At 33.1% G+C, this 16,962-nt stretch overlaps 1 protein-coding gene across 4 annotated transcripts in view; it reads right to left on the bottom strand.

The window, feature by feature from the left end:
* ABCD3 (ATP binding cassette subfamily D member 3) overlaps positions 1–16,962 on the bottom strand; it is a 609,690-nt gene that overhangs the window by 79,188 nt on the left and 513,540 nt on the right. For 3 of the 4 annotated variants that reach the window (XR_007953146.1, XM_051993309.1, XM_051993308.1), the window contains 2 exons: positions 12,506–12,604; positions 5,940–6,028 (listed from right to left, as the gene is read on the bottom strand). Coding sequence is in view for 3 of the 4 variants with exons in the window: in XM_051993309.1 (XP_051849269.1) it covers positions 5,940–6,028; positions 12,506–12,604 (188 nt within the window). In the remaining variant the exon portion in view is untranslated. Of the gene's footprint in view, positions 1–231; positions 302–5,939; positions 6,029–12,505; positions 12,605–16,962 lie in introns of all 4 variants that reach the window. The other variant, XM_051993310.1, reaches the window with a different exon arrangement.

A 16,962-nucleotide genomic window follows, 5' to 3' on the forward strand; every position in this document is an offset into this window, starting at 1 on the left:
AAAATGCAAAAATACAAATACATTGACTGTGATGAAAGCCATAAGTAAGAATACAATGTTATTTACATTAATAAAAAACATTAGGAACATGAAACACTGAAAACAACAAAAAGCTTAACAATTTTGGCTGGAATTTATGTAAAGCAAAGTGTCTTAGTGATGCTCAAGCTGTGAAACACACATTATTATAAAATATAATAACTACATGCTTTTTTTTAAGCAATGGTTTACCATTGGAGTGGCAGCTATAAACTTTACAAAGTGTTTCTTGAATAATATCTTATTTCTGCTTATAATTCCACTGCAAAAGAAGAAATAATTGCTTTAATTTAAAAAAATACTGCAAGTGTCCTAATAACCATTTTAAAAAGTATTAGTTTACTTCATAATAATGCCAAACTCTTTCAATATGTTATTGGTGAACTTTTGTTTTCCTCTTTTTTATTTATTGCAAAAATTTCTCTGAAAGGGGGAAGAATGCAAAATATAGGTAATGAAAAAACAAATTATGCCAACAAAAATTAATTTTAAAACAAGTTTACCAGTTTTTAAAATGTTCCATAAATTTCAAAAGTAGTAGAAAATGCATTTTTCTGTAGTTTGAAAAGAATAAAAATTTCTTTCTTCGAAAAGTATCTTTCCTAAATTATCTATAAGGCAAGAGTAATGCTGTTGACTAAAAAACCCTAAAGATGTATAGAAAATGCCATTAAAACAAGATATAACAAAAACCATGTCAAGTTCCTTTTAGAATTCTTTTTGCATTTATAACTAGAACAAAGTAATTTTCTTTGAGAGAGGGGAAAAAAAAAATCACTAAAAGCATTTGTACGATTGTTTAAAATAACAACTTCCCAGTTCTATTCCCCAAACAATTTGCTATTCAATATCTAAATTCTCAAGTTTTTAAAATTTGTAAAGTTTAACAAAACCAAAATTCTGAAGTGGCAGAAGCCAGAAATCTAAAAGTAGTTATGATAGCTATGGTTAAAAAACAGCTGAATTCAAAATGACAATTATAAAAATTCAGAGAATATTTGAAAAGTGTTATTAAATCCTTAAAAAAAAAATTCATCTGAAAAGGCAAGAAAAGTTCTGATATCTAATGTCTACAATTGGGGTCCCCAGTAACTTTTTTGCTGATCTCTAAGCCTGATCTAGTTTATCTACAAGCCAGTAACTGATACCCTATTTCCAAGTAGTACAACTGGCAGAGCAGTATCTGGTACTGTAGCTCAAACTAAGAACATAATTCACAAATACTATATTTTTACAGGCTTACTGCCACTAAAATGTAAAAAAATGAAACCTGGAAGACACTTAAAGAAAAACTTTATGACAAATATAAGTAACTATTACTTCCTGAGAATCTTGGCAACTCCAACATAATTCTCCCAAGATGTATGCAAATAGAAGCCCCATCCTCTAGCATATAGGTAGAAGAGGTTAACTAGGAATCATGAGTCCTGATTTCTATTACTAACAAACTGTGTAACCTTTGCCAAATGATTTCATTAACCCTCAGTGCCTTAGTTTCCTTATTTGTAAAAATGAAGGGGCTAAATTAGATTATTTTTTAAAGGTTATTCTAACTTGAAAACTGTATGATACTATGCTAAAAGGAAAGAAGTAGAAAGCAAATAAAGCTAGGTTTAAATCTGAAGAGACATCTTAATTACTTTAGAAGAAAACATACACTATATATTTAACAAATAGCAAGAAAAGGGCAAAGAACTGAAGGGCAAAAAAATTAACAAGATATAATTCAGTTTAAGCAAGACAAATATGATTCAGGATATCTAAAGGATGTGAATATGACTAATTATACAGCAAAGCTGGAGAGGGACGGGGAACTAGTCTATAAATAGTAGTAGAACAGAGTGACAACCTAAGGTACCAATGCAAAGCTGGCAAGTACCAAAAAAACTCTCTTGGTTTTCTGTAACTTAGGATAAAAGTACCTCTGCAAAGTAATACCTGTAATTGTGTGTGCACACCAATGTGCAAGAAAACAAACTATGTACCTGTAAACCTTGAGGAATAAAATTAAGCTAAAATATTTGCACCAAAGTCTTGGCCATTTCTGGTACAAGTATCATATCCTGAAAGATAAACATTCTTCTACTTTCACCTTCTAATATAAGATCTATTAATAACAAGCTATGTAACCTTTGCCAAATAACTTAATTAGATCTTTCTTCATCGGAAAAATAATCTCCAAATATACCCAGTAGCTACAATAGGCCAGTTTTCAATTCATCCCCTCTATAAAGCTGCGGGAGGAAGAGGGGGAACACAAGTAGTTAGGAAAAAAATCACTTACAAAAGTTTTGTTTAATCATTTTTTCTTCCCCTCAGTTTACCTTTCAAGACTACATCAGATTTATTTTAAGATCCAAGCTTATGGATAGAAAATTTTCAGGAGTCTCCCTGACCATCAGCACTCAACCAAAGAAAGGAATTTTTTAAAAAGTCTACTTCTTATGTCTGCGATTCCTTGGAAAGCTGACAAAATATCCTCAACACTAATGGAAATAAAATTTAAATTAAAATTTTGTTAGCAATTCTTAAGCTAACAAAAAAAATTGATTTACATGAAAAATGTAAATCAAACAAGCAAAAAATCATAAACCTTTATTTTAATTTTGATAAGATGGAAGTGCGGGCACCCAAAGTAAGGAAACGGGGGTAGATACTACATGAAGTCGTGATCCATAGTTGAAGAAGCTTTGCCCCAGGTCACACTCCCTTTTATAGACCATATATCACAAGTGTAGAGCTACAAATTCCCTCACAGGTGATCTGGTCTGACCCTTTCATTCTGCATTAGTAACAGAGAGTGAGTGACTTGTTCAAGGTCATGTAGATTATATAGCAGAGGCAAAAATGTGAACTCGGGTCTTCTTGACTCCAAATGCAGCATTCCTTTCACTGCACCAGGCTGCCTCAGCAGGACACAGACTTCCAAAAGTTAAAGGATTTATTCCAGGACACATATTTACTAAGCAGTGGAGTTAGGGCTTGGAATTAAATAATCTGATTTCAGATCTAATATTCTTTTAATTAATATCATGCTGTTTCACAACACCACAGAAAAACAATGTGATGTATATCAATACTGCTTCTTAAAACAAATAAAATATATGTAAACAAGATTATGAAAAAGCTTCATTCCCATATGATAACTTTAATTAAGATATCACTCACCAGAAAGGAACAAGATGCAAAGATATTTTTAGGAAGGACAAAACAACAGAAATTTATGAAGATAATATTCCATAATTCAAGCAAATAAAGAACTGAGAACAAATTAAATTTTCTGCAATTTTTATCACATCCTACAAACAACACTCTACTATATATATATGAAATGTTGTAAAAATATAAATATTATTCTGCATAAAAGCATTATAATTCATCTGTGTATATGACACTTCCCTTCTGTAGCTTTTGCAACATATTCCTGAAAATCACATGGTAAAGTAAATTTTGTTATTTCAAAGAACAATGTTTAAAATCAAGGATTGGGTTGTCCAAGGAAAGAGCAAGTTATATGATACAGAAATAGTCATAAAAGCAAAGACACAACCATAAAAGCATATGATAATTTAAAATAGCATCCAGATACTATAAAATAGGTATAAATGCCTAGATGTAGTGATCATCCAAGAGACCCTTCTAAAGTCATGCAAAAAGCATAAGTCTAGATTTCATAAAATTGATCTATCTCAAACTAAAAAAAATTCTAGGTGCAATAAACAATTATTAATTTTGTATTGTTGGATCATAGCTCTAGACCTGGAAGGAACCAAAGATTCCTTCATTTTACAGCTGAAAAATCTTAGGTGACTTGTCCAAGAAAGCTAGTGGTGTAGGGAACAGAATCCAAGGCCCAGAGTCAGGAAGTTTGAGTTAAAATCAGGTACCTACTACCTCTGAGACATTAGACAAGTCACTTAACAAGTCTGTCTGTCTCTGTTTTCTCAACTGTAAAATGGGGATAATAATAGCACCTATCTCTCACAGGGTTGATGGATCAAATGAGATCACACTATAGACAGCTTAGTCTAATGTCTGGCACAGAGTAGGTAGGCTCTTAAAAAAGACGTGTTTCTTCCCAAGTTTACTGAAATAATAAACATCAACTGTCACATTTGAATCCAGGTCCTTTTAACTGCAAAGTTAGAATTTATATTAATCTGCTTGTTTTCTTAAAACTTGAAAGGGCTTTTCTGAGGTGATTTGAATAGCCTGTGTTAAAATAATTAAAATAACTGAGGTCTTTTTTCTTTTCTTCATAAGGTTTTCTAGAAACTTTTAGAATCATTCCACTGAATTTACAAGAGCACCTAAAACTGAGATAACAGAACCACTGATTTAAAGTTGAGACACATCACAGGTCACCTAATCTAGTTATCTTATTTTATATATGAAGAAATAGAAAATTATGAAATGTGACTTGTCTATGTAAAGCAGGCATGAAATCTGAGCCTGGGAAGTCAGGCCCTGCAACACCAAACCCAGCACACAAACCACACCCACATGCAAACATCTTTGAAGATCTCACTAAAAGTTTTGTTCATAAGAATACAGAACTAGAGAATACACGGGCCTCAGAGGACACTTAGTCCAATTCCTGCATTTTACAGATGAGAAAACTGAGGCACCAAGATGCCAAGTGATATGAACAATAAAAGATGAAATGAGAGCCCAAGTTCTCTGATCTCAGTTATTATTCTTTCTATTGCACTATTCTGCAGGATTCAAGGCATAGGCCTCCACGAACTGATCCTTTTGTTTATGGTCTCTTCTCTAATTTTCCTTTTCCCTTTGCCTCAAAATCAAAGGCAGGTTTGAAGAGAAAAATTCAAAAAATTGGCCTGAGGGAGGAAAGAAGGGAGAACAGACAATGAGATGGTTAGAGAAGTGGTAATTACAGTCTTGATGAAAAGTGTTATGTATAGACTGAACACATAAATATGTATCCTGTGGTTTCGGGGCTATTGGGTTGGGTTGTTTTTTTTTTTTTTAACTTTGTTTTAATACTGGTCCAGAGTTACTTCTTTCTCCTCATTCCTGCTATGTCCCAAGAAAACAGTATGGATCCTTATTAAACAAACTAATGAAGTAGTAAATGCAAAGATAAGTGATATGTAAACAGTAGACAGCAATGAATAAGCAGAAAACTGTTACATGTCAAAAAAGCACATGGACTTCTTGGATTTATAGTTTCAGCAAAGTGCATGAATAGTCTTTCTTTAACAATCACTTTTTTAAAAGCACTATTAATTTTTTCCATCCTCAAAGGAAGACTGAAAAAAATTAACAATTTTGGCATTCCTGTCTTTCACCAAACTTTCCAAGATGAAAAAAAAGTTCTCATTTCAAAATCTTTGTTACAGCTTTCTAATATTTTAGTAAATATGACTTGTAAATATTTTGTTTTGTAATAATATAAAAAAATTAAACAATCTCAAAAACTTCTGGACATTAAAGTTAGGATAGCCTAAATGCAGATCACAGAGGAAGAAAAAAAATCTTAATTTACAAGAAGAGAAAGTACAAAAAGTTTCAGGTTACTTAAATCTTTAATGTCTAAGCTAAAACTCTAATTCAAAATGGTGCCAAAATGTCAAATCCAATACACTTCAATATGCAGGAAAGGAGTAAAGAAAATATATTAAAAGTTTATGTTCAAGATGTTTAAGGGTGTTCTTTTTTCCAGTGATAACTTCTAATGATTATTTGCTTCCTGATGGAATATATGGAAATGATTTAAATGTTTTGTTTATAATTGCCTAATCAACTATAAATATTCAGGGTGATGATTTACATGTCATTTTAGAGTTAAATTAGTAATTTAGATTCTCTTGGTAATTCAATAAATTTGAATTTGTATCAAAGCAGTTTTGACATAATAGAAGTGAATGGAAAAATACCTTTCAATGAGTGTCCCATTTTGAATCATCCAAACGTCACAATATGTGCGAGATACCAGCATTACAGCAATGAGTATCAAATAACCTGTCTAGAAGAAAAGAAATACAATTAATTAAAAAATGTTTTAAAACCTTAAGCAATAAATAATCCTGAGCTTTGTTTCCCTTTATTATAAAAATACTAATTTTAAAAACTAATACTTCAGCTGGCAACAAATAACATTATTGTAGAAACTCAAACATCTACCAATCTCACCTTACCTTAAGACTAACATTTTTTTCAAGGTGGAATTTATATAAAGTCTGCTAATGGCAGTATTTTATTTATTTTTTTTTATTTTTTTTTTAGTTAATTTTTATTTAATAATTACTTTATATTGACACTCGTTTCTGTTCCGATTTTTTTTTTCCCCTCCCTCCCTCCACCGCCTCCCCTAGATGGCAAGCAGTCCTTTATATGTTGGATTAATGGCAGTATTTTAATAATGGACAATGATAATAATTCTGCCAATAAAATACTTTTTTATATTAAATTTTATTTTTTCAAAAAGTGACTAACTGCCTTTTCTCACCTTCCCCTGACTCCCAATCCCAATACAATAATCAACAGTCAAGAAGTAATGAATCTATCAATATTTGCCTGGCAACATTTAATAGAGCTATAGTTACTATACTTGAAGAATTTACCTCAACTGGTGAACAAACAACGGAAAAATAATACTATCATGTGGTAGAAAGAGAACTGAACAAAGTCAAGACATTTAGTTTCTAAGTCTCAGGGCTGGTTATTAACTAGTTCTCTGGAGTAGGCGAGATATTTTCCTTTTCTAGGTCTTAAGTTTCTTCAATTGTAAAACAATCTCTTAACTTCCTTTCCCATTTTATCATTCCATTTTAATCCTAAAATTTCACATAGTCTCGAGTTAAAAGTATATTGATATAAACTCTTGAGGGCACTTAAAAATACAGAGAAAGAAAAGTTCAACACAGGCAAGAACAGGTTGTTTGTTTTTTAACTTTCATTCAAAGGTAAAACTTGAAAAAACTCTTAAAGAGGAAGCTAGGTGACACTATGAAAAGGACACCAGACCTAATCTAGTCTGAGACACTTTCTAGGTGTGTGAACCTAGAGGCAAGTCACTTAACCCCGCATGCCTCAGTTTCCTCATCTACAAAATGAATTGGAGAAAGAAATGACAAGCCACTCCAGTATTTGTGCCAAGAAAACCCCAAATGGGGCACAAATGGTCACTTGACTGAAATGACAACCACCACAAGTAAGGAATCTTAAAGGACAGGCAGGATCTGAATGAGCACTACAGTTATTTAGTCAAAGGCAAAGTGGATAGTTCCTTTGAGTATCAGATTCCTCATCTATAAAATGGTTATTTTATATATATATATATATATATACACATACATACACATTATATATAGCATATATAACATATATAAAATGGTTATAATATGGTATATTATAGTATACTATATTATACGATATAGAGAGGATATAAAGGAGAAGATAGAGGGATTAGAGAAAGTCTCTATAAAAGTTATGGTATTATTTAAATGAGTAGTTGTTATGAGACCATGAAAGGTTTACTATGATTAAAATAATGCTAGACTTCTCCACCAATTACTGTCTGCTTAAAGAATACATTTGGAAGACTTTAACAGAAGGGAGAGAAGCTATGAAAGAGAGTATTGCTTTTATAATAGCAAAAAACTGAAAACAAAGTACAGAACGAATAAAATGTGAATGGAATGGAATATCAGAGCAGTATAAAAAATGAGGAAAGATAAAAAAATTCCAAGAAATACTGAACAACAGATAATTTCGTTGAGACAAGAGGAAGGCCCCAAGTAAAAAAACAAAAACAAAAAAAAAGCAACTGTCTAAAAGATACATTCAAGAATTATACAAGATGACAAAAACCTACAGGTTGGAACCTGAGCCACCAGGAAAATCACCCACGTGTGACATCTCAGATTCACCGAAGTACTAAATAAGATAGGAACTAAAAGTAAAGTTACCTTGAGTTTTAAACTGTCAAGTTGAAAGCCTATCTAAAAGAAAGTCTAAGCTATTATCCTCCCTGCCCATCCCTTCTTCACCCTCCCTTGTTCCTGTATGTAAGAATATCAATACCCAAGGAACATTCCCCTAGCTGCTCACAAGGTAGGACAGGACACTTCATGATGGTATGGATAACTCAGGAACTGAAGGGCAACATGGATTAAATTGATTTGAAAAAAGAAGTTGATTTATTCAATGTTGATCTAAAAGGTGGAATGTACAAAGAAGGTGGATTTCAGTTCAATATATAAAGAATTTTCTAACAACTAGAACTATCTAAAAATGGATTAAGCTTCCTAGTCAATGAAAATATTCTAATAGAGGATAGATGACCACCTGAAAGTAACATTGTAGAAGAAATTTCAACAATGAATCAGAGACATCAGAGACAGAGTCTCTTCAGATCCTTAAGAGTCTAAGAAATTTTTATTTATCACTATTGACCACAAAATAGAAAACTTTGATTATATAAAATTGAAAAGTTTTTGTACAAACAAAACTAATGGAGACAAGATTTAAAGGGAAATAATAAACTGGGAAAACATTTTTGCAATCAAAGGTTCTGATAAAGGCTTCCTTTCCAAAATATATAGAGAATTGACTCTAATTTATAAGAAATCAAGCCATTCTCCAATTGACAAATGGTCAAAGGATATGAACAGACAATTCTCATATGAAGAAATTGAAACTATTTATAGCCATATGAAAATATGCTCCAAATTATTATTAATGAGAGAAATGCAAATTAAGACAACTCTGAGATACCACTACACACCTGTCAGATTGGGGATGTGGGAAAACAGGGACACTGATACATTGTTGATGGAACTGTGAACATATCCAGCCATTCTGGAGAGCAATTTGGAACTATGCTCAAAAAGTTATCAAACTGTGCATACCCTTTGATCCAGCACTGTTTCTACTGGGCTGATACCCCAAAGAGATAGTAAAAAAGGAAAAGGGACCTATATGTGCCAAAATGTTTGTGGCAGCCCTGTTTGTAGTGGCCAGAAATTGGAAACTGAGTGGATGCCCATTTGGAGAATGGTTGAGTAAATTGTGGTATATGAATGTTATGGAATATTATTGTTCTGTAAGAAATGACCAGCAGATATAGAGAACTGACTCAAATTTATAAGAAATCAAGCCATTCTCCAATTGATAAATGGTCAAAGGATATGAACAGACAATTTTCAGAGGATGAAATTGAAACTATTACCACTCATATGAAAGAGTGTTCCAAATCATTATTGATCAGAAATGCAAATTAAGACAACTCTGAGATACCACTACACACCTGTCAGATTGGCTAAGATGACAGGAAAAAATAATGATGAATGTTGGAGGGGATGCGGGAAAACTGGGACACTAATGCATTGTTGGTGGAGATGTGAACGAATCCAACCATTCTGGAGAGCAATCTGGAATTATGCCAAAAAAATTATCAAATTGTGCATACCCTTTGATCCAGCAGTGTTTCTATTGGGCTTATATCCCAAAGAAATACTAAAGAAGGGAAAGGGACCTGTATGTGCCAAAATGTTTGTAGCAGCCCTATTTGTAGTGGCTAAAAACTGGAAAATGAATGGATGCCCATCAATTGGAGAATGGCTGGGTAAATTGTGGTATATGAATGTTATGGAATATTATTGTTCTGTAAGAAATGACCAGCAGGATGAATACAGAGAGGACTGGCGAGACTTACATGAACTGATGCTAAGTGAAATGAGCAGAACCAGGAGATCATTATACACTTCGACAACAATATTGTATGAGGACATATTTTGATGGAAGTGGATTTCTTTGACAAAGAGACCTAACTGAGTTTCAATTGATAAATGACAGACAAAAGCAGCTACACCCAAAGAAAGAACACTGGGAAACGAATGTGAACTATCTGCATTTTTGTTTTTCTTCCCGGGTTATTTATACCTTCTGAATCCAATTCTCCCTATGCAACAAGAGAACTGTTCGGTTCTGCAAACATATATTGTATCTAGGATATACTGCAACATATCCAACATATAAAGGACTGCTTGCCATCTAGGGGAGGGGGTGGAGGGAGAGAGGGGAAAAAAAAAAATCGGAACAGAAACGAGTGTCAATATAATGTAATTATTAAATAAAAAATTAAAAACAAAAAACAAAAAAAAAAAACAATGATACTGTTTGAGGATGTATTGTGATGGAAGTGGATTTTTTCAACAAAGAGATCTAACTCAGTTTCAATTGATCAAAGATGGACAGAAGCAGCTACACCCAAAGAAATGATACTGGGAAATGAATATAAACTGCTTACATTTTTGTTTTTCTTCCCGGGTTATTTATACCTTCTGAATCCAATTCTCCCTGTGCAACAAGAGAACTGTTCGGTTCTGCACACATATATTGTATCTAGGATATACTGTAACCTATTTAACATGTATAGGACTGCTTGTCAGCTGGGGGAGGGGGTGGAAGGAGGGAAGGGAAAAATCGGAACAGAAGAGAGTGCAAGGGATAATGTTGTAAAAAATTACCCTGGCATGGGTTCTGTCAATAAAAAGTTATTCTAAAAATTAATTAATTAATCAATCAATCAATAAATATTTATTTAGTACCTATTATGTGCTAGATACTCTGCTAAAAAAAAAAAAAAGAAATTTTTATTTCATCTAGACCTATTCCTCCACTGCTCCATCTTTTATTTTTGTTTTTACAATTCTTTATCATTTGTTCTTTATTCACTACCATGTAAATCATATTTATCTGTTTATTGCAGATAATTCAACATTAATTTTCTTTTATAATAACTTTTTATTGACAGAACCCATGCCAGGGTAATTTTTTTACAACATTATCCCTTGCACTCACTTCTGTTCCAATTTTTCCCCTTCCTCCCTCCACCTCCTCCCCTAGATGGCAAGCAGTCCTATATATGTTAAATATTCAACATTAATTTTCAATGTAAATAAGAATTCTACTGATCTAGTTTGGTTGTAAGCTGGTATACTCCAGCTGTGAACATTTTTTTTCCAAATGAGAGAGTAGAAGAAATGGAACCTCAAAAGCATGTATACAAGTCCAAGATGGTACAATAAAGTTGCAGAACCCTTGAGTTTACTGGATTCTATACCCATTAGGCCCCTTTTAGTTCCCTCAAACTTCAAGAAAAAGAAAATATAATTATTGAAAATATGCTCTCTCTCAAAGTCCAGGTTGCTCAAAAATAAATTATCATTATATATGGACAGCTCCATCAATAATCTTTCTAGTATTGTATAGTATTAACATCATTCCAATCTTAGTAATATTTCAATTAAGCAAGTTCATTTCCCTTGATTGTTCCTGTAAGAAATTAAGAAAGTATTCTAGACAAAAAAGAATATTATCTCGGGATTAAAGGTTTGGACCTTTTAATTCCCTACCAATTGGTTCATTGATATGTAGTTTACATATCTGTTGCCACTTGAGTGGAACATGCAATTGAACTCTACTATATAGTTTAACTATATAGATTTTAAGAAATTGTTCCTCTTTCAAATACCTTTGTAGTGCATGTTAAAGACTGAAGACATGGTAATCAGTAAGCATCACTAAAATCAAACACTTTGTTAATAAAGGGATGGATAAATCTCCTAGTGTAAGCTAATATAACAAAAACCCTCTAGATCTTAATCTTGAGTGTGAATTTTTTATTTTGTAATTATTATAGTATAATTTCTTTTATAATCTGGTTTCTAAAAAACATTTTTGAACATTTAAAAATATTAATTTGAGTTCCATAGACTTCAACTGCTGAAAGAGTCTACAACATTGCTCTAGAATCAGGGGTCCTCAAACTTTTTAAATAGGGGACCAGTTCACTGTCCTTCAGACTGTCGGAGGGCCGGACTATAGTAAAAACAAAACTTTTGTTTTTGGGCCTTTAAATAAAGAAACTTCATAGCCCTGGATGCGGGGGATAAACGTCCTCAGCTGCCACATCTGGCCTGCGGGCCGTAGTTTAGACCCCTGTGTCTAGATAAACTACCCAGGACAAATAAGACTTGTATTACATTATTAAGTGTATGTTCAAAATATTGTTTTCTCCTTTTGAACTAAAAGTTTCCATAAAGAAGAAATTATGTGATAAAAAACCAGGACTAAGGTGATAAAGACTTTCTGTGTCTCTTGAACAAGTCATTTAACTTTTCTGGGATGTAGTTTCTTCATATCAAAAATAAAAAAGTTAGAATCCCTTTCAAGTTCTAATAGCTTATTAGTCTAAAAATCTATGTATCTAGATGTACAATAGATGCAATTAAGCAGTACAGTAGACAGAGTGCTAGGCTTTAAGTCAGGAAGACTGGAGTTAAAAGATACTAAGGGATTTGCTCATGATCATCCAGCAGACAAGTAGCAGAAACCAAATTTAAATCTAGGTTTTCTGAAGCCATAATTAGTACTCTTTCTATGACTCATATCAAAAGTTACTTTATAACAGGGTCTACTTTTTCCAAAATCTTACCTCTTTACAAAATGTTCTAGGAACCATAATTTTCAGAATTTGTTGAATTCTTGAAAAGAATACCTTGTCCACCATAGCCCGTTCTTTCTTTCCTTCTTTCTATATAAGATCAAACAGAAAGAAAAAGTTACATCACAAATTAATAGTCTTCTATCATAAATTAATTTTAAAAATCACAAAACCAAAAAATATAAAAATATGCCATCCTTGTCCAAGTTAGCACTACTTATTTAAGAATACTATAGTCATGTAAGAATACAAGGATCTCTTGTATACTACAAAATAATAAAAGCAATTCAGCACACATAGAAAAATGTTAATAAAGGGAAAAAAACTGAAGGTTATAATATTGAAAGGCTAATTTACTTGGAAATTTTTATTGGAATACTTGCAACAAAAATGGCAGGAATCCCAAAAGATTTTAGCTAAAGCTAATAGAAAAGAAAGACCTTCTTCTGGGGGAACCCCTCCCCAGTTATCATGAATTGCCTGATTGTCAGGAAGAATACTGAAATCCCCAAACCAGTCTTCATTTTTTCTATTGTTTCCTGGGATGAGGACCGAAAAACTTCACCTCTCTATTTTCAAATATTTACCAATTTTACAATTATAATTTATGTTCAGAGTATGTTCAGCTACATTGTTGTTCATTCTTTATTTTTGAAAAGGACATCATGAATGATTTCTTGATTTGTGCATGAAGTGTATTTAAGAGAGGCAGAACTGCACAAAGTTGTCAATTTCACTCTCTCTTCAGAGTTATCAAAGCCAATGGCAAGACAAAAGTCAAGACTAACAATCTTCCAAAATGAAGGGATAACCAGGATGTCTTTGAAGTCAGACAAACCTTTAAGCACTCCATGAGACTACTTCAGCTGTCTTCATGGATGTTGGAACAGATTGTTCTCATGTGCTCATTTCATCAAGGGGATTTTCCCATGGTTAGAATAGATATCCCCCTAAACCACCGATGACTTTGAAGCTTGTCATTTAGCCTCTACCTGATTTAACCCATCTCCCAAGATACATTTTTAACATGGTGTGGCCAATGCATAACTTATAGCTTCTTGGAACCACATATTCAAGGAAGACTAGCAACCTCTGGTTTCAAGAGACCTTTTCAGGATTGTTCATTTTTCTTTGGTTTCCCCTGTCACTCAACTCTTAAAATGCCTCTTAAACAACTGAGTAAACAACTAATTGTGGTATATGTAATGGAATACTTTTGTGCCATAAAAAAAGAGACAACCTAGATCAAGCAAAAGTAAAAATTGATCTAATCAAAAGAGATAAGGAAGGGCACTATATTTTGCCAAAGAGTAGCACAGATAATGAAGCAATATCAATATTAAATATATATGCACCAGTAGTATAGCATCTAAATTCTTAAAAGAGAAATTAAGAGAGCTGCAAGAAGAAACAGACAACAAAACTATAATAATGGGAGATCTCAACCTTGCACTCTCAGAATTAGATAAATCAAACCACAAAATAAATAAGAAAGAAGTCAAAGAGGTAAATAGAATACTAGAAAAGTTAGATATGATAGATCTCTGGAGAAAACTAAATGGAGACAGAAAGAAGTACACTTTCTTTTCAGCAGCTCATGGAACCTATACAAAAATTGACCATATATTAGGACATAAAAACGTCAAACTGCAGTAAGGCAGAAATAGTAAATGCATCCTTTTCAGACCACGATGCAGTGAAAATTACATTCAATAAAAAGCCAGGGGAAAATAGACCAAAAAATAATTGGAAACTAAATAATCTCATACTAAAGAATGATTGGGTGAAAAAGCAAATCACAGACATAATTAATAACTTCACTCAAGAAAATGACAATAATGAGACGTCATACCACAATGTGTGGGATGCAGCCAAAGTGGTAATAAGGGGAAATTTCATATCTCTAGAGACCTACTTGCAAAAAATAGAGAAAGAGAAGGTCAATGAATTGAGCTTGCAACTAAAAATGCTAGAAAAGGAACGAATTAAAAACCCCCAGTCAAACACTAAACTTGAAATTCTAAAAATAAAAGGAGAGATCAATAAAATTGAAAGTAAAAAAACTATTGAATTAATTAATAAAACTAAGAGTTGGTTCTATAAAAAAACAACAAAATATACAAATCCTTAGTAAAAATGATTAAAAAAGGAAAGAGGAAAATCAAATTGTTAGTCTTAAAAATAAAAAGGGAGAACTCGCCATTAATGAAGAGGAAATTAGAGCAATAATTAGGAGTTACTTTGCCCAACTTTATGCCAATAAATTCGACAACTTAAATGAAATGGAAGAATACCTTCAAAAATATACCTTGCCCAGATTAACAGAGGAAGAAGTAAATATCCTAAACAGTCCCATTTTAGAAAAAGAAATAGAACAAACTATTAACCAACTCCTTAAGAAAAAATCCCCAGAGGAATTTATGACCAAAGAAGAACTAGAGATCACTATTGACCACAACATAGAAAATTTTGATTATATCAAATTGAAAAGTTTTTGTACAAACAAAACAAATGCAAACAAGATTAGAAGGGAAACAATAAACTGGGAAAACATTTTTACAATCAAAGGTTCTGATAAAGGCCTTATTTCCAAAATATATAGAGAATTGACTCTAATCTATAAGAAATCAAACCATTCTCCAATTGATAAATGGTCAAAGGATATGAACAGACAATTCTCAGATGAAGAAATTGAAACTATTACCACTCATATGAAAGAGTGTTCCAAATCATTATTGATCAGAGAAATGCAAATTAAGACAACTCTGAGATACCACTACACACCTGTCAGATTGGCTAAGATGACAGGAAAAAATAATGATGAATGTTGGAGGGGATGCGGGAAAACTGGGACACTAATGCATTGTTGGTGGAGTTGTGAACGAATCCAACCATTCTTGAGAGCAATCTGGAATTATGCCCAAAAAATTATCAAATTGGGCATACCCTTTGATCCAGCAGTGTTTCTATTGGGCTTATATCCCAAAGAAATACTAAAGAAGGGAAAGGGACCTGTATGTGCCAAAATGTTTGTAGCAGCCCTATTTGTAGTGGCTAGAAACTGGAAAATGAATGGATGCCCATCAATTGGAGAATGGCTGGATAAATTGTGGTATATGAATGTTATGGAATATTATTGTTCTGTAAGAAATGACCAGCAGGATGAATACAGAGAGGACTGGCGAGACTTACATGAACTGATGCTAAGTGAAATGAGCAGAACCAGGAGATCATTATACACTTCGACAACGATATTGTATGAGGACATATTTTGATGGAAGTGGATTTCTTTGACAAAGAGACCTGAGTTTCAATTGATAAATGACGGACAAAAGCAGCTACACCCAAAGAAAGAACACTGGGAAACGAATGTGAACTATCTGCATTTTTGTTTTTCTTCCCGGGTTATTTATACCTTCTGAATCCAATTCTCCCTCTGCAACAAGAGAACTGTTCAGTTCTGCAAACATATATTGTATCTAGGATATACTGCAACATATCCAACATATAAAGGATTGCTTGCCATCTAGGGGAGGGGGCGAAGGGAGGGAGGGAGGGAAAAAAAAAATCGGAACAGAAACGAGTGTCAATATAAAGTAATTATTAAATAAAAATTAAATTAAAAAAAAAAGAAACTATTTATAGACATATGAAAATATGCTCCAAATCATTATTAATCAGAGAAATGCAAATTAAGACAACTCTGAGATACCACTACACACCTGTCAGATTGGCTAGAATGACAGGGAAAGATAATGGGGAATGTTGGAAAACAGGGACACTGATACATTGTTGGTGGAATTGTGAACACATCCAGCCATTCTGGAGAGCAATTTGGAACTATGCTCAAAAAGTTATCAAACTGTGCATACCCTTTGATCCAGCAGTGTTTCTACTGGGCTTATACTCCAAAGAGATACTAAAGAAAGGAAAGGGACCTGCATGTGCCAAAATGTTTGTGGCAGCCCTGTTTGTAGTGGCTAGAAGCTGGAAAATGAAAGGATGTCCATCAATTGGAGAATGGTTGAGTAAATTGTGGTATATGAATGTTATGGAATATTATTGTTCTGTAAGGAATGACCAGCAGGATGAATACAGAGAGGACTGGCGAGACTTACATGAACTGATGCTGAGTGAAATGAGCAGAAGCAGGAGATCATTATATACCTCAACAACGATACTGTTTGAGGATGTATTCTGATGGAAGTGGATCTCTTCGATAAATAGAGCCTTAATTGATCAAAGATGGACAGAAGCAGCTACACCCAGAGAAAGAACACTGGGAAATGAATATAAACTGCTTGCATTTTTGTTTTTCTTCCTGGGTTATTTATACCTTCTGAATCCAATTCTCTCTGTGCAACAAGAAAACTGTTTGGTTCTGCACACATATATTGTATCTAGGATATACTGTAACCCATTCAACATGTAAAGGACTGCTTGCCATC

This window comes from Antechinus flavipes, chromosome 4 (genome assembly GCF_016432865.1).
Source record: "Antechinus flavipes isolate AdamAnt ecotype Samford, QLD, Australia chromosome 4, AdamAnt_v2, whole genome shotgun sequence".
NCBI lineage: Eukaryota > Metazoa > Chordata > Mammalia > Dasyuromorphia > Dasyuridae > Antechinus > Antechinus flavipes.